Below are 16,266 nucleotides of genomic sequence, written 5' to 3' on the forward strand. Positions count from 1 at the left end.
GACAACAGTATGAGAAACCTTAGTTTGCACTTGTGCCCACATGGGTATTCTTCATCACAAAGGAGTCGACATGGAGGACAAGCACCATAGTGGCATTTATGAGGCTGCATAAAAACATGACATAAATTTCGTAAAACTCACAGATGGAATCACTCACAAAAGTAAAATAAGCCTTATTCTAATTCTTGTTCTACCTTTTGGTTTTGCCCATGCCTGCACAATTGGGTTATGTGACATAATTTACGACATCTAGGAGGTTTCTGATTTGTTTCAGTGCCACAGGGTACCTGAACAACATTAACCATTAACAGCGTTGTTAATACAGGTTTAACATACAGTAACAGATTTGCTATCAAAGGATACAGAATCTATTAGAAGTATCAAACAATAAAAAGTCTAAAAGCCCAAGGACAAGAAACGAAGGAGCAAAGAAAATGTCTAAGACAAATAGGCACGAAGTCATCAGATATGGTTGTCGACTAAACAAGGCTTCAAGATCATTTTACTGAAGAAATTTCAGTAAGTTTAAGCTTATATTCTCGCTTCCACCAGTAGAATATACCCAATATTAATACTTTTCTATAGATCCACCATAACAAATTAAAAGTAACAAGACTATATCACGACTTGATAGTAAGAAAGCCATATTCTCACCTCAAAATGCGTCTCACCACAAGCACAAGATATTGTTACCATTATTGGACAAGGAGCACATGGACCTCTGCAATGAACACAACAAATAATGTCATTCCATGTGCATGAGTTGATATCTTACACTACACAATGTTTAATCAGTCATAAGTTCCAAATTTGACACCAGACGGACAAAGAAAGTCCACGGAAAGCTACTACAGAACATACTGGTGACAAGGAGACTGGCATTTGTGATTCCTGCAACGGAGTCTTTTTCCACAAATCTGAAAATTTCGAACCAAAAAATTAGAAGCCAAGTACGAACAATGACACTAGACTTGACACAAGAATGAATGACACAGCATACCTCTGAGCATGGTGGACATTCACCATCACAACATCGGCGTCTACATGCATGACGTGCACAATCTCTCACTCTCTGGCATTTCCTCTCACACGCCAACTCTTGATGGCAAGGAACCTACTCTAAATTCAGTTCCCAAAATCTTCCCATCAACATTTTGAACAGACTGCAAATCATCATGAAGTATATTAAAAAAAAAAAAGCTCTCTTTCACCTGTTTTTTCGTTCCTCCGCATCTGCAAGACTTAGTAACCACAATCCTGCAAGTCTCAAGGCACGAACCGCGGTGGCACCTCTCTGGACACCTATGGTAACCACAACCAAGAACTTTATCACAGGTGCCGCCACATAAAGGCGCCACAACATCACAAGACAAGCCTTGGTAAAATCTCTTGCCACAGGGACAACTCCTCTTTCCCTGATATGGACACAATCCACATTCCCCCGAGTGACAGCCTCTCTCGCATACATGTTTGCCACAGTTAAGCATATTCTCACAAGAAGCCTCACACCTAAACACTCTCTCGCAGCAATCTTTCTCTTCCTTCACCTTACCACAGCAACACTTGTAAACCGCGCGCTCCCTGCACGGTGGACACTCCCCATCATGACAAATCTCTCTACACTGATGGACATTACAATCCAAGACTCTCTCACAAACGTCGCCGCAAGAGAAATTCTTGTGCCCACATCTACGAACATCTTCAACACCTCCACAAAAGCATTTAGCCTTCACGAGCTTGGGGCAAGAAGCACAAGGTCCAGGGTGACACAATAGCAAACAGCAGTGACCACAATTACTACTCAACGGCCGCTCACAGACCTCACCGCAAGAATGAGGCAAGATCCATGGATTATCCGCCGGAGGATCCTCCTCCTTGCCGCAGTAACAAAGGTACCGCCTTGGAATCTTCGATTTCTGATACGACGATCTGCATTTCGGACAGTTCCAGACCGCCTCCGTTTCTGTCGGACTTGAAGAAGGTCGCGTGACTGCACGTGCAGCTTGTAGATCTAAGCACTGACGAGCCCATGACTGGATGCAGAAAAGGTGAAATACAGCGAAGCATGAGGAAGTGCAGGACCATGTAGGATCGGTTCGTTTGATGCGTTCAAGACAGATGAGACACGAAACAGCTCCAGAGGAAGACGATGCGAGAAACGATTGGATCTTAGCGAGATCGACTGAAGAGGGAGACGAAGATGAATGGCAATCGAGGTAAGCTTTGAAGATGGAGTTTGATAGATCATTGTGACGGTGTTGGTGGTTTTCTGAATCGGATCCGGAGTCTGAATCTGAATCGGATATGGTTTGCTGTTGTGGCGGAGGCTGTGGAGGTGGTTTCCACCGGAACTCGGTAGTGGCGGTTCCGGCCATATCAAGCATCCGTCTTCTTCATCTCCTCCTCCTTAAGGACAACGTTGAGAAATTTGGGGGCAGAAGAAGTCACGTGATATTCTCGTGAACGTGTAATGACCCAAATCTCCGGTTCAATTGGGATTTAACCGGTTCAGTAAGGACAATTTCAAGCTTTTATATGATAAGTCGTAGAAAGAAACAGATAAGCAAAAAGCACGTATCTGCGGAATATTTATACTATTATTAAGTTAACCAACTCTCTTTTGGCAAACAAAATTAANAGATTGGATCTTAGCGAGATCGATTGAAGAGGGAGACGAAGATGAATGGCAATCGAGGTAAGCTTTGAATATGGAGTTTGATAGATCATTGTGACGGTGCTGGTGGTTCTCTGAATCCGATCCGGAGTCTGAATCTGAATCGGATATGGTTTGCTGTTGTGGCGTAGGCTGTGGAGGTGGTTTCCACCGGAACTCGGTAGTGGCGGTTCCGGCCATATCAAGCACCCGTCTTCTTCATCTCCCTCCTTAAGGACAACGTTGAGAAATTTGGGGGCAGAAGAAGTCACGTGATATTCTCGTGAGCATGTAATGACCCAAATCTCCGGTTCAATTGGGATTTAACCGGCTCAGTAAGGACAATGTTAAGCTTTTATATGATAAGCAGATAAGTCGTAGAAAGAAACAGATAAGCAAACTTACATATCTGCGGAATATTATAACTAACTCGCTTTTGGCAAACAAAATTAACAAGTCATTTAACGTTTCCTTAAGATCAATCTGGTTGAAAAACGAATTATCTAACTCGAAAATACAAGCTACTCAGTTTTTAAACACCCTAATACCCAAAAATTTCTGACAAGAAGTCATATACAGAAACTCAAATCAGAGTCACAGACCAAAGCATAAGAACATTGTGGCATATTTGGGCTCAGGGTTTGATGTATTCTCGAATGAAGTCTTGGATCTCGGCGGTTTCTCCAGTGAGTCCAGATGCCTCAGCGACTGTGACTTTGTTGCAGCAATGCGAAAAGGAGAACACTTGTCCTTCGATTCCAATCGTGAAGTCATTGGCTATATCAGCTGTAGAGACTGCGCTCCTTGATGCCCTCAGTTTCTCACTGCAAAAACTCATTAACCAGTAATGATGATTAGCTTCTATGCAGGAAGATTGGCTTATGTATAACTAAAAATCTCACATTTCTTTCTCCATTTGCTTCCGGATGAACTCCTTCGTGTGTGCAGTGAGTTTATCGGTCTTGTTACAGCAAAGGAGGACTGGAATCTTGTTCTTGACAACATTCGCATTTGTCAAAATGTCATATAGGTACCTATCACCGTAACAAACCATTGCAATGCCTCAGGTTTCAAGATTGAGATGCAAAATACGACTCTTATGTGTGGGAGAGAGAGAGAGGGTTTTGAAATTACTCTGAAGCTGCACGACAGTTTGGGAGGAACTCCAAGGCATCCACAACAAACACAATGGCAGCTGCTTGAGGCAAGAATTCTTCTAGCTTGGGTCGAAGCCGAGAGTGCCCAGGAACATCAACAAGATGAACAGGCTTGATTTTTCCTTTCTGTCACATAGAGCAATGGTAATGTGTTAGTCCGTCCATCAAAATCAACAGCACATGTTGTTTAAGATAGGGCAAAGTAAGAATCTTTACCTTAGTGTTTTCAGTGTGAAGAACAAAAGTGCCTTCATTCGGTTCCATTGATGTTACAGTGCCCTGATGGGACGATCCATCCCGTAGCTGCCAATCAAACAATTATCATGTTTTAACTCCCCAACAATTACCTAGTCACTCACTGCTCGGACAATAGTGACTCATGACAAAAACAAACTACATCTGGAGGAAAGTCATAAACAATAGCCAAAACACTCACTTGGTAAAAGAGCACAGTCTTTCCACTTCCAGTCAGCCCAGAAAGGAGTACAGTGTTAGATTTGGTACGTGTGACCAAGCGAACTGCATACCCCATCAAGAACAATAAGTTTAGCAACAAAATTCAAAAGTTGATTTATGTATAATCAAAGAGATATATCGAATAGACCTCCGAAATTGCAATAATAGTTTTTATTCCACTACACAAACCATCTAACACCGAACGGCTGATACTCTGGCTTAATCACAAGTCTACAATGGTACCATGAGAACATTAACCTCTTCAAATGTAAACAGTAACAGGGTGAAGAAAAACTATTAACGACATTTAGAAGAACAGGCTATATGTCCTTATCAATGGCAAACGAGATACCACCAGGGGGAGATAGCAATTCTATTAGGAAAGAATAAGAAACGATGAAGTGGTGTGTAATACTAATACATACTGGATAAGAAGAGCAAGATGGTTGTAAACAACAGAACACCAATAGCGGCATACAGCTGACTTGGGGGTATCTTTTGCAGATATTCAATTCCTTGATGCGACCACTGTTCCGCCAGAATTTTCAGATCTTCCAAGTTCTCCATATCGTTCTTTTAAGTTTCACTTCTTCTGCCAAGCTGTTTAAAACCTGTATCCAGAGTTTGTAATTCATTCCTCTTAAGACATAAAATTAACCACAACTATTGCGCAAATACATGGGAAGCAAAGAATATATTTTATATCAAATCAAGCACATCTCACACAGGTGGTCATAAGAGCATAAGATGTCTATATCAATAGATTAAAACATCAATTTAATTCACGAACAAGCCTCAGAAAGCAAAACAGCCACACCTACTCGACAAGACAAACCTTTATGACCTATCAGAAATCAACAAAAGTGAACTATTCTCTCAACAAATACAACATGTCTGCGAGTTTTAATACTGCTTCCTGGAATCGGAACTTTCTTATATTTGCAAACAATTATACCAGTACTGGGTTCGCACATTATCTTATTCAGTCTTGAACTTTACTATATGCGCAGCACAATGACCATAATCATCATTCTCACATCTTGTGAACAATTGGTTTATCCCGATTTGAAACCAGTTTCACCAGGATCAATCCAAACCGTAGAACCATACAAGATCATAAAGAAAGAAAAATGCAAAACCCCTACATTGCCCCGCAGCTTCAACCAGATGTCAAAATTACAAACCGATTCCCAAAAAAAAATCCCAGACAATGAGTATAGAGAAACTGAGAGCTAAGAAAGCCATAGATCTATAATTAACTAAGAGAAACTACAACAATTAGACAGAGGAGAAAAGAAACACACCGATGGGAGAGGAGGCCGAAGACAGATGCAACGACGGTGGAAGCGGAGAAGAACACGGCGACGATGATTTAGGGTTCAGATTCAATTTTTATATATTATTATTTTAAAGCAAGTTAGTGTTTCTTTCTTCAAAACAGCACAATTATCTCAAATAAATTAAATGGGCCGAGAAAAAGCCCATGTTAAATCATCTTAAAACAGCACAATTTATCTCAAAAAAAATAAATGGGTCGATAAAAGCCCATGATATATCATCCGACGTCGTATCAGCTGTATCTGCTTCATTGAATCTTCTGGTCTGCTCCAACTCCGTTCTCTTCTATTCCCGCTCTTCTGCATCTCCGGCCGACGAACACAGACAACACTTGAGTGAAAGAGAGAGTATGAGATTTAACTTCCAGGAGCCAGAGGAGACGCCAGATTCACGACGATCTCCGACGCCTAAAGAGCCGGTTCGGTGGGTTCCTCTCCAGAGCCACCCGGTTTTCGCGTCTCTTCCTTCCTCCCAAGATGAACCCGCCGTTTCGCAGCGGTTTCCGAGAAATTTCATGGCTTGGGATGGAGACTCACGACTATATTACTGGGATTCTAGAAGATATCTTCTACATCGATTATCTCTGCGCTTGGGTGAACCCGAACCATCCTCCGTCCTCGCCGCAATCCACTCCAAGGTCTTTTTCTTCTTTTTCTGTTTTTCCGTTAATTGAGAGAAGTATTTGGAAGATGATTCATCGAAGTGTAAACGGTTCTTTAGTGTGATTGTTCCTGACATTGTACTGACTTTGGTTAATTAGGTTTAAGTATGCACTAAAAAGAGCCTTAAACGATTTCGTACCAAAACCTATACTTTTCCCTGCGGGCATACATGAATTATAGAGATTTATCAGTATCAATGTGTGAAAGCGTCTTTTTTTTTTAATGGTATTTGCAATAAGATGGTGTTGTTGGTGACTATCCTTCTAGTTATAAGGATTTGAAAGAGTTGTTTTAGTTTTGTCTTCTAAACTCTATTGGCCGGAGCTGCTACAGAACAATGTTCAAGAAATAACGTTATTGGTTGATGTGCTTTACTTTTACATAGCCTGTAAGGAATGTCCAAGGTTGTGCCAATTTTGTATTTGACAAAGTTTTGATAATCATGATTTTATAGGTGATGCAACCAGATCTCCAGCTGACGTTTTCTGTTAACAAAATCTCCATCAATAAGTCTGGATCGGCTGTACTTCTTGCCGGCTCAGATGGGATATGTGTGATGTACCTATTTGGACGCGCTTCTGTGATAGAAGACAATGTCATTTGCAGGTAGTGGTTCACGTTACCCAAAGAAGATGCATCGATATTCTTGGTTATCTTGATTATGATGTTACCTGGATTAAGTTAATGGTCTTCTGTTTTTACGTTAACGCTTTCTAATCTATGGTATGCAGGGTAGTAACTATTGGTTCAGAAATCTATACTAGTGGTCACTGTGCCATAAACTTGCTACAAGCATCGTGGCACCCTGATAGTGACACCCATTTGGGAATTCTATCCTCGGACGCAGTATTCAGGTAACAATCTTTTTCGGTTGATAATAAAGGCGGATGTACATGTCAATATATTGATGAATATCATTTTGGAAAGATGTGAGAGAAATTATGTAATATATTCAGTAACAAAGAAGTAGAATTTTAACGTCTGGCATGCAGTGACATACTATGTTGCCATCTACTTCAGTGTCTCATTCTAAGGAGTCTAAATCATTCCACTTAATCCTAATTTAAGATCTTCTTGTCTTACTAAAAGTATTTTGCATGCTACACTTTTTTGCTAGGCTTTTCGATCTGTCTTCAGATGCTGAGCTACCAGAGCAAGAATATTATCTGCAGCCTGGTGAGCCAGGAAGATCTAGAACAGCTTCATCAATTTATCCTGCTGATTTCAGTTTTGGAGGAGATCATCTGTGGGACCGATTTACTGTAAGTTCAATACAAATTTTTGTTTCACTTGTTTGAGAGATTTACTATTTTGTTAGTTGTCTTGTCAGATAGAGCCGAGTTACATGTTTATGTCTTGACCGAATCTTTCAATGTGCAGGTCTTTATATTATTCACTGATGGTTCAATTTACATCCTATGCCCTGTTGTGCCATTTGGAAGGTAGGCAGATGATGTTTTTTTCTCCTTTTCATTCCTATCTAGCAGTAACTGGATAAGTTTCTTATTTCTTTAAGTTGTACCTGGTATGCTCAGTTTCTAAGATAGTTCAACATCCAGTTTTCTTATTGGTTTCCTAGTTTCTGAACAAGATATGATTGATTCTCACTAAGCTGTTTTAGATCACAAATCTATGCTTGCTAACTCATTTGAAGTTTTTCGAGGATAAATTAAGCTGGGTCCCATAATTTCTTTGATATATCGAACAGATTCATGCTGACGCCTTGTATACAAATGCATTCTGCCGTGGACTATCCTCCTTCATGTCAAACTTTTAAGTCATGGAAAATGTTTTAGTACTTTGCTTTGTCTTGTGTTAAACGGCCTTCGAGGTTGACTGTGATTGCCTTGGATGTATATTGCAACAGTGTTTACAAATGGGAATCAATAATGGAGATTTACAATGATGCTAACATGTATGGGGTTAAGTCATCCAATTCAATAGCAGTTAGCAACTCCAGTCTGGCAATTGAATGGTTGGAAGCTACATTTCCAGATTTGACTGAACAAGGAACTAGAGGTGAAAATATATTGGTGGTGAAAGCTCATCCTTATGCTTTGCTTGACGCATCATTGGCTTTACAGGTAGAATTCCTCTTCTCTTTTGGGTTTGTTACGTGAGTTATTGAAGTGCTCCTCGTAGATTTTAGTTGTTCACCAATGTTCTAGATTTGTGGTATATAAGCCAGTGGTCCTCATCAAAGATTTATAGTACCTTCCTTAGCTTGATTCGGAATACACATGGGACAAAAAAAATATGGCACCTATGCACATGTTCCTTAAGTATTTTTTGTTTGTCTACTGCTTCCCTTGGAATGCTGATCTCTTGTTTTCCTTGTGTACAGGGCCCTTTATATAAAGCATCTAGTAGTGAAGGAGATGAAGATTTCGCTGTTCGGGAGACAGAATGTAAAGGCAGGGCAGTGAGTCTATTATATAATCTTGTCAGCAAAGATTCGGTTCTGGTAACTGCCTGGAGTGCTGGACAATTACAGGTTGATGCTCTGGTTGATGAAATCCAGCCAGTTTGGATATCTGGTAACTCATCTCGTCTTCGCATGAACTCCCACAACAAAATACAAGGAGTTGCTATGATTTGTGAGTCAAACATAGGTGAGCTACCAGTTGCAACTTCAAATCTGCCGCTCGATCACACTGTTTGGTTAGGGCATCCGCCGCCACTGTTAAGACTTGCAATGGTTGATTTGGCTCTTCCCACAAAGCGTGAAGGTGGCTCTCTTGTTACCTTGTTTGCTGACTCCCTTTTGCCAGAACGAATATACTCCCTCCATGACGGTGGCATTGATTCAACAGTCTTACACTCTCTTCCCTTCACAAGTCAGGCCACTGGAAAAGATGAAGCGCTCAAAACGCCATCTGTTGACACTGTGCTAAGTACATGCCAAGACGAATCTGCCGTATCTCCTCTGTTGGGTTTTGTGCCTCTGTCGGATTCGTTTGGGTATGCATGGATTATTGCCGTCTTATCCTCAGGAGAATGCATTGTGGCAGAGACTAAAACTTGGGATCTCTTGCTTCCAGTTCATGTCGGTACAGATAAGACAGTGTCTTCAAGCGAAATGGAGAAAAAAGAGCAAGATACCTCGTGCATCATTAGCAAGGAGCTCCTTGCAGGTCCCAAAGTTAGAATTGCTCCCCATGCTTTACCTAACCAGCGTTCAACTCCAGCCAATTCCGTTGAAGGCCGATCAATCCTGCTTGACTATGTCAAGCTTTTCCATGAAAACTACATCGAATATGCACACAAGGTGAGAAAGAGGTCATGTAAACCCAACACAAAAGCGTCACTGTGTTTTCTACATGATTACTAATGAGATCCCGTTGTGTTTTTGGCAGGTCTACTTTGAGCTGCAGCATCATGCTCCCAACCTGAAGAGAATAATCGATGACCAACACCAGCGGCTTGGTGAGGCAAATCAGAAAATATCAAAAGTTGAGAAAAACCAAACTTTGTTGGAGAAAAGGATTGACAAAGCAATTCATAGACATGATTCTCTTGAGCAGCGTTTGCAACGTCTTCGTAGCTTGCCTGGTACACACAAGAAACCTCTGACGAGAGCAGAACTGGATTTTAAGTCGGAGCTCGGTAAATCAAATATTCCCCATACAGTTTGTCCTCTGAAATATATACTGCAACCCATTTCATCATCTTTTCTTTTTGTTTTAAATGCGAAATTGCAGATCAATTTGCGGGAGTTGAGGTGGATGCGCTTCAATCATCCATTGAAACACTGAGAGCGAGAGTGAAAAAGTCAGCTCAAAAATCTCCCAAGGCCACAGCAGTTGCAGGTATTCAGAGTAGGCAATATTCAAAGAAAAACTTAATTCAAGATACACAAATGTCACAGCTTCAGTCCACACTCGCCAAACTATCCCTGATGAACAGCGATAACTCTAAGAAAGTCAAGATTGTTGAATCGGCGCTAAAGTCGCAAGAAAGCAGCATCATGTAGTCACTGTAACACTGGGATGCAAATTGTTATTTCCTGGACTGTCTAGACTCGGTTCAAGTTTGGATATAGTTGCTGCATTAATTTTCTAACTCTCTCCTTGTAAGTTTTGTCTGTTAATCAAGCTACGGTAGTACTTTATTAACGTAACCGATTTGTCTCTGTAAACGGGCATTTCTGCAAACTATTCCTAGGAACTCATAACACAACAAAGAGTAGGTGAAGCTACTTATGTCGGAACCATTGAACCAGAAGAGATTTATGAAAGCATAAGGTAAACAAAAGTTTTTTTTCATATATACACAAGCTATAGATAGAGTAATGATAACTTTTATTGTCCAACACTAGACCCAAAAGGAGCAAAAAGAAGAAATTAAATCTGAAAAATGCTGTTTGTCTATAGATAAAATCTGCTGGTCTCTTCTGCTCTCAAGTAGCAGCATCTCGGCGCTTAACGATGATCGGGTACCGTTTCTGCGTTCTTGTAGTTGGAAAGAAAACCAGCTTGTCTTGCTCCGCAGGAACCCAACTGTTCACAAAAATTATACAAAACGAAATCAAATCAGTATTTTAGCATTTTGAAATGGAAAAAAAGAGCTAAAATCTTGTATGTGAAGGTGTACCTGAAGCCGGTCACTAGGCGGTGAAGGAAAACAGAGAGTGCAACCCTAGCCAGCTCGTAACCGGGACACAGCCTTGGCCCTCCCCCAAACGGTGTAAACATATTAGAAGGGCTTGTAGTTACCGAGTTGCTCTGTTCCACAGAATTGCAATCATTCAATAACTCATGAAAACCAAGAATGCAAAGAGACAGAAAAACCAAGTTCAAGAACACGAAAGGGCTTAAAATAAAAACCTGCCATCTCCAAGGGTTGAAAGTGCGAGCATCTTTGAAGTGGTTCGGGTCTAAATGAACCGCTCTAAACGATGAGAAAACCTTCCACCCTTTCGGAATCTTATAACCTGATTTTTTCAGTTATCAGAATGTAAGAACTTTCCTTGCATTTTTCGATTTTTCATTTCTAAAAGTTACGATTCTTCTACCTTTGATCTCTACATCCGTCATTGCCCGTCTGAAAACACCACTGATGATGTTAGCCACTCGCAACGTCTCGTTAACCACCTGAATCAAAATAAAGATTATTAGAGCCTAATAAGTAAATGGTTGGAAAGGATAAGACAAGAACACTAAGAGCTCTAAGTAAAGTACACTTACACATTGTGTGAATGGCATTGCCTTGTAATCACTCCATTCAAGACTATCTGAATCATTCTTCATTGCCCTGATCTTTTCATGCTCTTCCTGTTTTTTTTTCAACCAAGCAAAATACAAAATGAACAAACAATCTAAAAACAAAGATTAAAGAAGAATTAATCAGGTCACCGGTCCAACCCCTCTTTGAACCGATTGATTATATATTCAGAGTAGGCAAACGACGCACTAATTAATGACTAAACTAGTGAATATAGTACCATCCTTGGAACAAAACTAGTGACATCAACAAATGATTATATTAAACTAATAAAGAACCAATTAAATTGGATGGGAGTTTGTCGGTTGCACGTAGCACAAACATATTTATGATAATACTTTTTATCTTTAATGAGTAAAGAAAGATTTATTGTGGGGATATTCAGACAAGTAAGATAAAAGATGAAGAAGTTGTTGGCAAACCAAAAGAAAAAGAAAAACAAGAGAAGAAGAAGATGAGGTTTGGTAAAAGTGTGATTATGCATGCGGTTTAGGAGACAAACTAGTCAAATCTGTGAGACTGTAACTCCTGATTTCAACAACAATTTTACATTTTCCTTATTAGAATTAAAAAGTATAAAAACAGAGGTGATGATGTTGTCTAGGTTCGAGAATGACTACTTTCTTTTTACACTTTTTTCAATTTTCACCTTCAAAGCACTTTAATAATAATTGCTTAATCTAGATATCGAAACTAGATGAGAACTTACACATCTTTCTTTCAAAATTAAAATGATTTGTCATGACTACCCTATGGTACTCAAATAACTGAAAATCCTAAAATTCAATCTAGACTAATCAATATAATGATTAGTTCTTATTAGAGTTTTTCCTCTCACGGGTTCTAAATTATATTACATCTAACTGTAAATTTGAAGGACATGTAACATAGTACACTACCTAGATTTTTCTTATCTACTATTTGTTGACGGACAAAAAAAAAACATCAACCGAACTTTTGAAACAAGTTTAATATATGCAATACATAATTCGAAATAGTTTAATAGCTCACTACTAGATCGTCTTGCCCGGCTAATGTCGCCTATTTAAATTTTCTTGATACCTAACCATTAATTAACCAAGATTGAAGACTATATTCAAAACATTATTCTAAACCAAAAACAAAAACAAACAAAGCCATCGTTTCGTCATTTTTTTGTCTATATTAGAACCAGCCGACTAGATTGTACTGTTGCTAACTTGATATGTAAACTAGTAGTTCAATGTGGAGAGAAGACAACAAACCGTAGAGAAAACCTAAGCCGTTCATTGATGTCATGTGTATGTGTGTTGTGTCATTTTTCTCATAAAAGAAATCGAAAATGATGATAATAATAGTAATATGTTTTTTTTAATATTTTATAAATGCAAAAAAAATCTAGACACCCGTGTGAAATGTAAATGATGGAGAAATGTTTTAGAGGCCAACATGCACATATCATTATGCTCCCATTTTGTAGTATCTGTCCCTTTTTTTTTTTTTTCCTTCTTTTTCTTTCACCTTCTATTTCACTTTTTCCCCAACTACTTCTTCCCATCTCTTAAATTACGTAAGAAAATGATACAAACTTAACTCGGAACTATCTATAGTCCCACAAGAAAAAGAAAAATTAGTTGATATCAACACATCAACGTGTTCTAATCCATTTTTCACACTTTTGGTTAAAAAAATTCTACCAAAAAAAGATAAAAGAAAAGATATTTAGTTTCTTAAGTTTAGAGACCAAACCCTTTTTGATAGCCTAAAACCCAAAAATAAAGCGGCAGAGTAAACATGCGCCGGTGGTCCTAAAAGATTTGGTTTGCATGCAGTGTAGTGAATTACTGAATAGATCGAATCTTAAACTTTTTTTTATATATTTTCCAAAACACTAAATCTCGATGATTCGCAATCAAACCAACCACATAACACCTAAATTTCCATTCATACGTGTCGTGGTTTTGATTCGCTCTAAAGGTTTTTTTTTTTCTTTTAAAATGAATACGAATCGTGTGTTTAATTAAGTAGAGAGATTATTTACTAAAAATAGGCAAATTATATATACCTTGAGTTGAGCAAGAGCTAGAGGAGTCTCGGTAAGAAACTTAACGGCGAGAGTCATGAGTGTGGACGTTGTTTCATAACCGGCAACGAGTAGAGCCAGCAAGAAATCGACAATCTCTTCATCGGAAAAGCCATCATCCGCCGCAAGCAACGCCGCGAGCATATCTTTTTTTCTCTCCGTCCCTTCTTCCTCATCTTCCCTCCTCTTCATCACCACCACCGTCAACGCCTCCGCCACTTTCCTCCGCGCCTATAAACACACACACACATGTATCTTAGAACGTAGTATAACATAAAAGATGATTTAAATTAAGAAGAAATATACATATATATATATATATATATATATATAAATATATCAATATATATTATACTTGGATGGCTTTGCGGTAAGTGGTAGACAAGAGAGGGAGAGGAAGAGAGAAGAAGCCTTCGATGACAAGAAGATACTCTTTCCTTAAACTCTCACTCCACTCCCCTGGATCAAAGCTCATCAACTGCTTCACCGTTAGCTCGAACGTTATCTGCATCATAACACATATATAAATAAATACACGTCTCTCTATGCATGTGGTGACTCGTCCTCTGACTCACTGAGTCTCGAACTCGGTCCGGTTATAACATTATATAGTGAATAATATAATGTTTTTTTTTGGTAGTCAAGATTTTATTTATTTTGTTGTTGGGTAATACCTTTTTGGCTTCTTCCATGAGGAGAACACGAGAAGACCAAGAATCAAGATTAAACCGGACTAACCGGTCGATATCAAGCATGAGATGGTCTTTGATGATCGAAGAATTAGCGAAGCTCATGGTAAGAGAGTGCATACGTTTATGCAAAGAACCTTTCATAAGAAGCAAAGAGTGTTTCCCCAAAAGATTACATATGGAAGCAGGGTAGGAACACTCGAAAAGCTTCCCTTCGTTCTGAAGCACGAACCGGTTCGTCTCCGGGTCAGCTGAGAAAACCGTCGGTTCACCGAAAAGATGCGTCATGAAAACCGAACCGTACCGAGCCACCCTCTCGTCGATGAAAGGCTCGGGATTCTCTGTTTTGTAAGCTCCGATCAGCTGCAGAGTCTCTCCTATAAAAGGAAGCCCGAGGCTTCCAGGAGGAAGACCCATCCGACGGTAACGTGTACGGCGGACGAGGAGGAGGAAAGCGGCGGCGATGGAGGAGAGGAGGAGGAGGAAGGCGGTGAAGGCCATTTGGAGAAGATGGATGAGAGAAGAAGGAGAGGATGAGGGAGAGAGAGAGAGAGAGTATTAATGGGAGAGAGAGTAGGCACACGGGGGGGTTTCTGAATAAAGTAGGACCTTTCATCATTATACTCTTTTGCATTCTTCTTCTATATTTTTATTCCTTTTTATTTATTATTTTTATAAATAAATAGTAGTTTTTCTTGCAAACACTAAAAAAGAAAAAAAAAATAATAACAGTTTTTCTAAATTTTTAAGATTTAATAATTAATACTATTTAATTATGATTATATATCTATCATTTAAAATTTAATTGGCAAATATATTTTCTATAGTAACTAACTAATGGTAAATCTAGATTTGTTTTTAATTATCTAAATAACATTTATACAAATGAAATATTGATTTTCTAATATGTAGAATTATTAATAATCAATTTGGGATGGTAGCTCTAAAAGCAATTCATGTATTTGATTCCGTTACTTAAATATTTTTTTAGATTGAGTTTTTGGAATCAGAATTTTTATGGATATGGTTTGTTTTCCGTATTTGGTTGTAGAACGTACACATGCAAATGCTGCTTTCTTTGTTTTTTAACTTGTGATTTCGGTCATAATATAATTTGATTGCATTTTGACTGAGAAGTTATGATTCCGGATGACACTTATGAAGAGAAATCGAACCAATTTTTAACACAGTGATCATCTGCTTGGTTCTTTAGTTTAGTTTGACATACATTTTCACTCGTAACTAAGTCAATTCAGCATATATTTGGATCACTTTGAACCAATTATAAAATTTGAAAAACCGTCCAGAAAAAATCATCTGTAAAAGTTTAGAAATTATTACAAAATATATCATGAATATTAACATTCATATTTTCCAATTTTTTCTTCGGTATATTTTTTTTGTTTGCCGGTAAATATACTAAATAGCTTTTAAATAATAAAAATATATTAAAAAATCAAGGATGTGAGTTTCTAGTGATACAGAGTTTTCAGACTCACATCAAAGGTTGCAACACTTATTGGAGAACTTTACACAAAAAGCAGTAATCTTGCGATACAGGCCTCCGGAGATATTGATGGGTATAACCAAATATTGCTCCAGAGTCGATATCTGGTCAGCCGGTGTAGTTTTTGTAAAGTTGCTGAACGACTCTCACATTTTGGATGCCATGGATGAGGCTGATCAGCTCAAGCAGATCTTCGCCCTTTGTGGAAGTCATGATGAAGGAACATGGCTCAGAGTGTCAGAGTTTTATCTCGATTAAGTGTTTTTATTGCTTTATTCTGACTTTTTAGTTCTCTTTCTTCCATAGCTTTTTTTTATCTCAAAGCTCTGGATCTCTTGGACTGCTCGATCCGTTCAAGGTAATAATTACATAAGCTAAATTTGATCAATAAAACTATATTCTTGGCATTTAAAGTCTTTTTGTTTTTTTTTCTTGGTGTAGAGAGTATCTGCAAGAGGTGCTCTAGCTCATGCTTATTTCCAATAGGCTACTATATCGTGATATGTGATATGTGGCCAT

At 38.8% G+C, this 16,266-nt stretch overlaps 4 protein-coding genes across 5 annotated transcripts in view; 1 reads left to right on the top strand and 3 right to left on the bottom strand.

The window, feature by feature from the left end:
- LOC104708547 (NF-X1-type zinc finger protein NFXL2) overlaps nucleotides 1-2,449 on the bottom strand; it is a gene marked incomplete in the record, with an annotated part of 5,496 nt that extends 3,047 nt beyond the window's left edge. The window contains 6 exon segments of the mRNA XM_019235124.1: nucleotides 19-104; nucleotides 195-287; nucleotides 655-721; nucleotides 862-917; nucleotides 1,001-1,114; nucleotides 1,212-2,449. Coding sequence (XP_019090669.1) covers nucleotides 19-104; nucleotides 195-287; nucleotides 655-721; nucleotides 862-917; nucleotides 1,001-1,114; nucleotides 1,212-2,384 — 1,589 coding nt within the window.
- LOC104734573 (signal recognition particle receptor subunit beta) lies at nucleotides 3,103-5,661 on the bottom strand. 2 transcript variants are annotated; one of them, XM_010454172.2, is made up of 7 exons: nucleotides 5,571-5,661; nucleotides 4,692-4,866; nucleotides 4,247-4,329; nucleotides 4,027-4,113; nucleotides 3,788-3,936; nucleotides 3,556-3,687; nucleotides 3,103-3,477 (listed from the first exon to the last, which is right to left on the bottom strand). In XM_010454172.2, the coding sequence occupies exons 2-7, from the start codon at nucleotides 4,831-4,833 to the stop codon at nucleotides 3,288-3,290; spliced, it is 783 nt and encodes a 260-aa protein (XP_010452474.1). In that variant the 5' UTR covers nucleotides 4,834-4,866; nucleotides 5,571-5,661; the 3' UTR covers nucleotides 3,103-3,287. The 2 variants fall into 2 exon arrangements, with proteins under 2 accessions (XP_010452474.1, XP_010452473.1); XM_010454171.1 differs by having other exon boundaries at nucleotides 4,692-4,877.
- Nucleotides 5,863-10,398, top strand: LOC104734574 (nuclear pore complex protein NUP88-like). The gene is made up of 9 exons (XM_010454174.2): nucleotides 5,863-6,241; nucleotides 6,721-6,872; nucleotides 6,998-7,120; nucleotides 7,384-7,528; nucleotides 7,647-7,708; nucleotides 8,134-8,350; nucleotides 8,611-9,534; nucleotides 9,623-9,872; nucleotides 9,968-10,398. The coding sequence occupies exons 1-9, from the start codon at nucleotides 5,954-5,956 to the stop codon at nucleotides 10,237-10,239; spliced, it is 2,433 nt and encodes an 810-aa protein (XP_010452476.1). The 5' UTR covers nucleotides 5,863-5,953; the 3' UTR covers nucleotides 10,240-10,398.
- Nucleotides 10,507-14,800, bottom strand: LOC104734575 (cytochrome P450 90A1). The gene is made up of 8 exons (XM_010454175.2): nucleotides 14,226-14,800; nucleotides 13,907-14,056; nucleotides 13,534-13,782; nucleotides 11,453-11,539; nucleotides 11,281-11,359; nucleotides 11,093-11,199; nucleotides 10,860-10,990; nucleotides 10,507-10,765 (listed from the first exon to the last, which is right to left on the bottom strand). Exons 1-8 carry the CDS (start codon nucleotides 14,739-14,741, stop codon nucleotides 10,666-10,668), a joined length of 1,419 nt encoding a protein of 472 aa, XP_010452477.1. The 5' UTR covers nucleotides 14,742-14,800; the 3' UTR covers nucleotides 10,507-10,665.

The sequence above is a fragment of the Camelina sativa genome, chromosome 13 (assembly GCF_000633955.1).
Source record: "Camelina sativa cultivar DH55 chromosome 13, Cs, whole genome shotgun sequence".
NCBI lineage: Eukaryota > Viridiplantae > Streptophyta > Magnoliopsida > Brassicales > Brassicaceae > Camelina > Camelina sativa.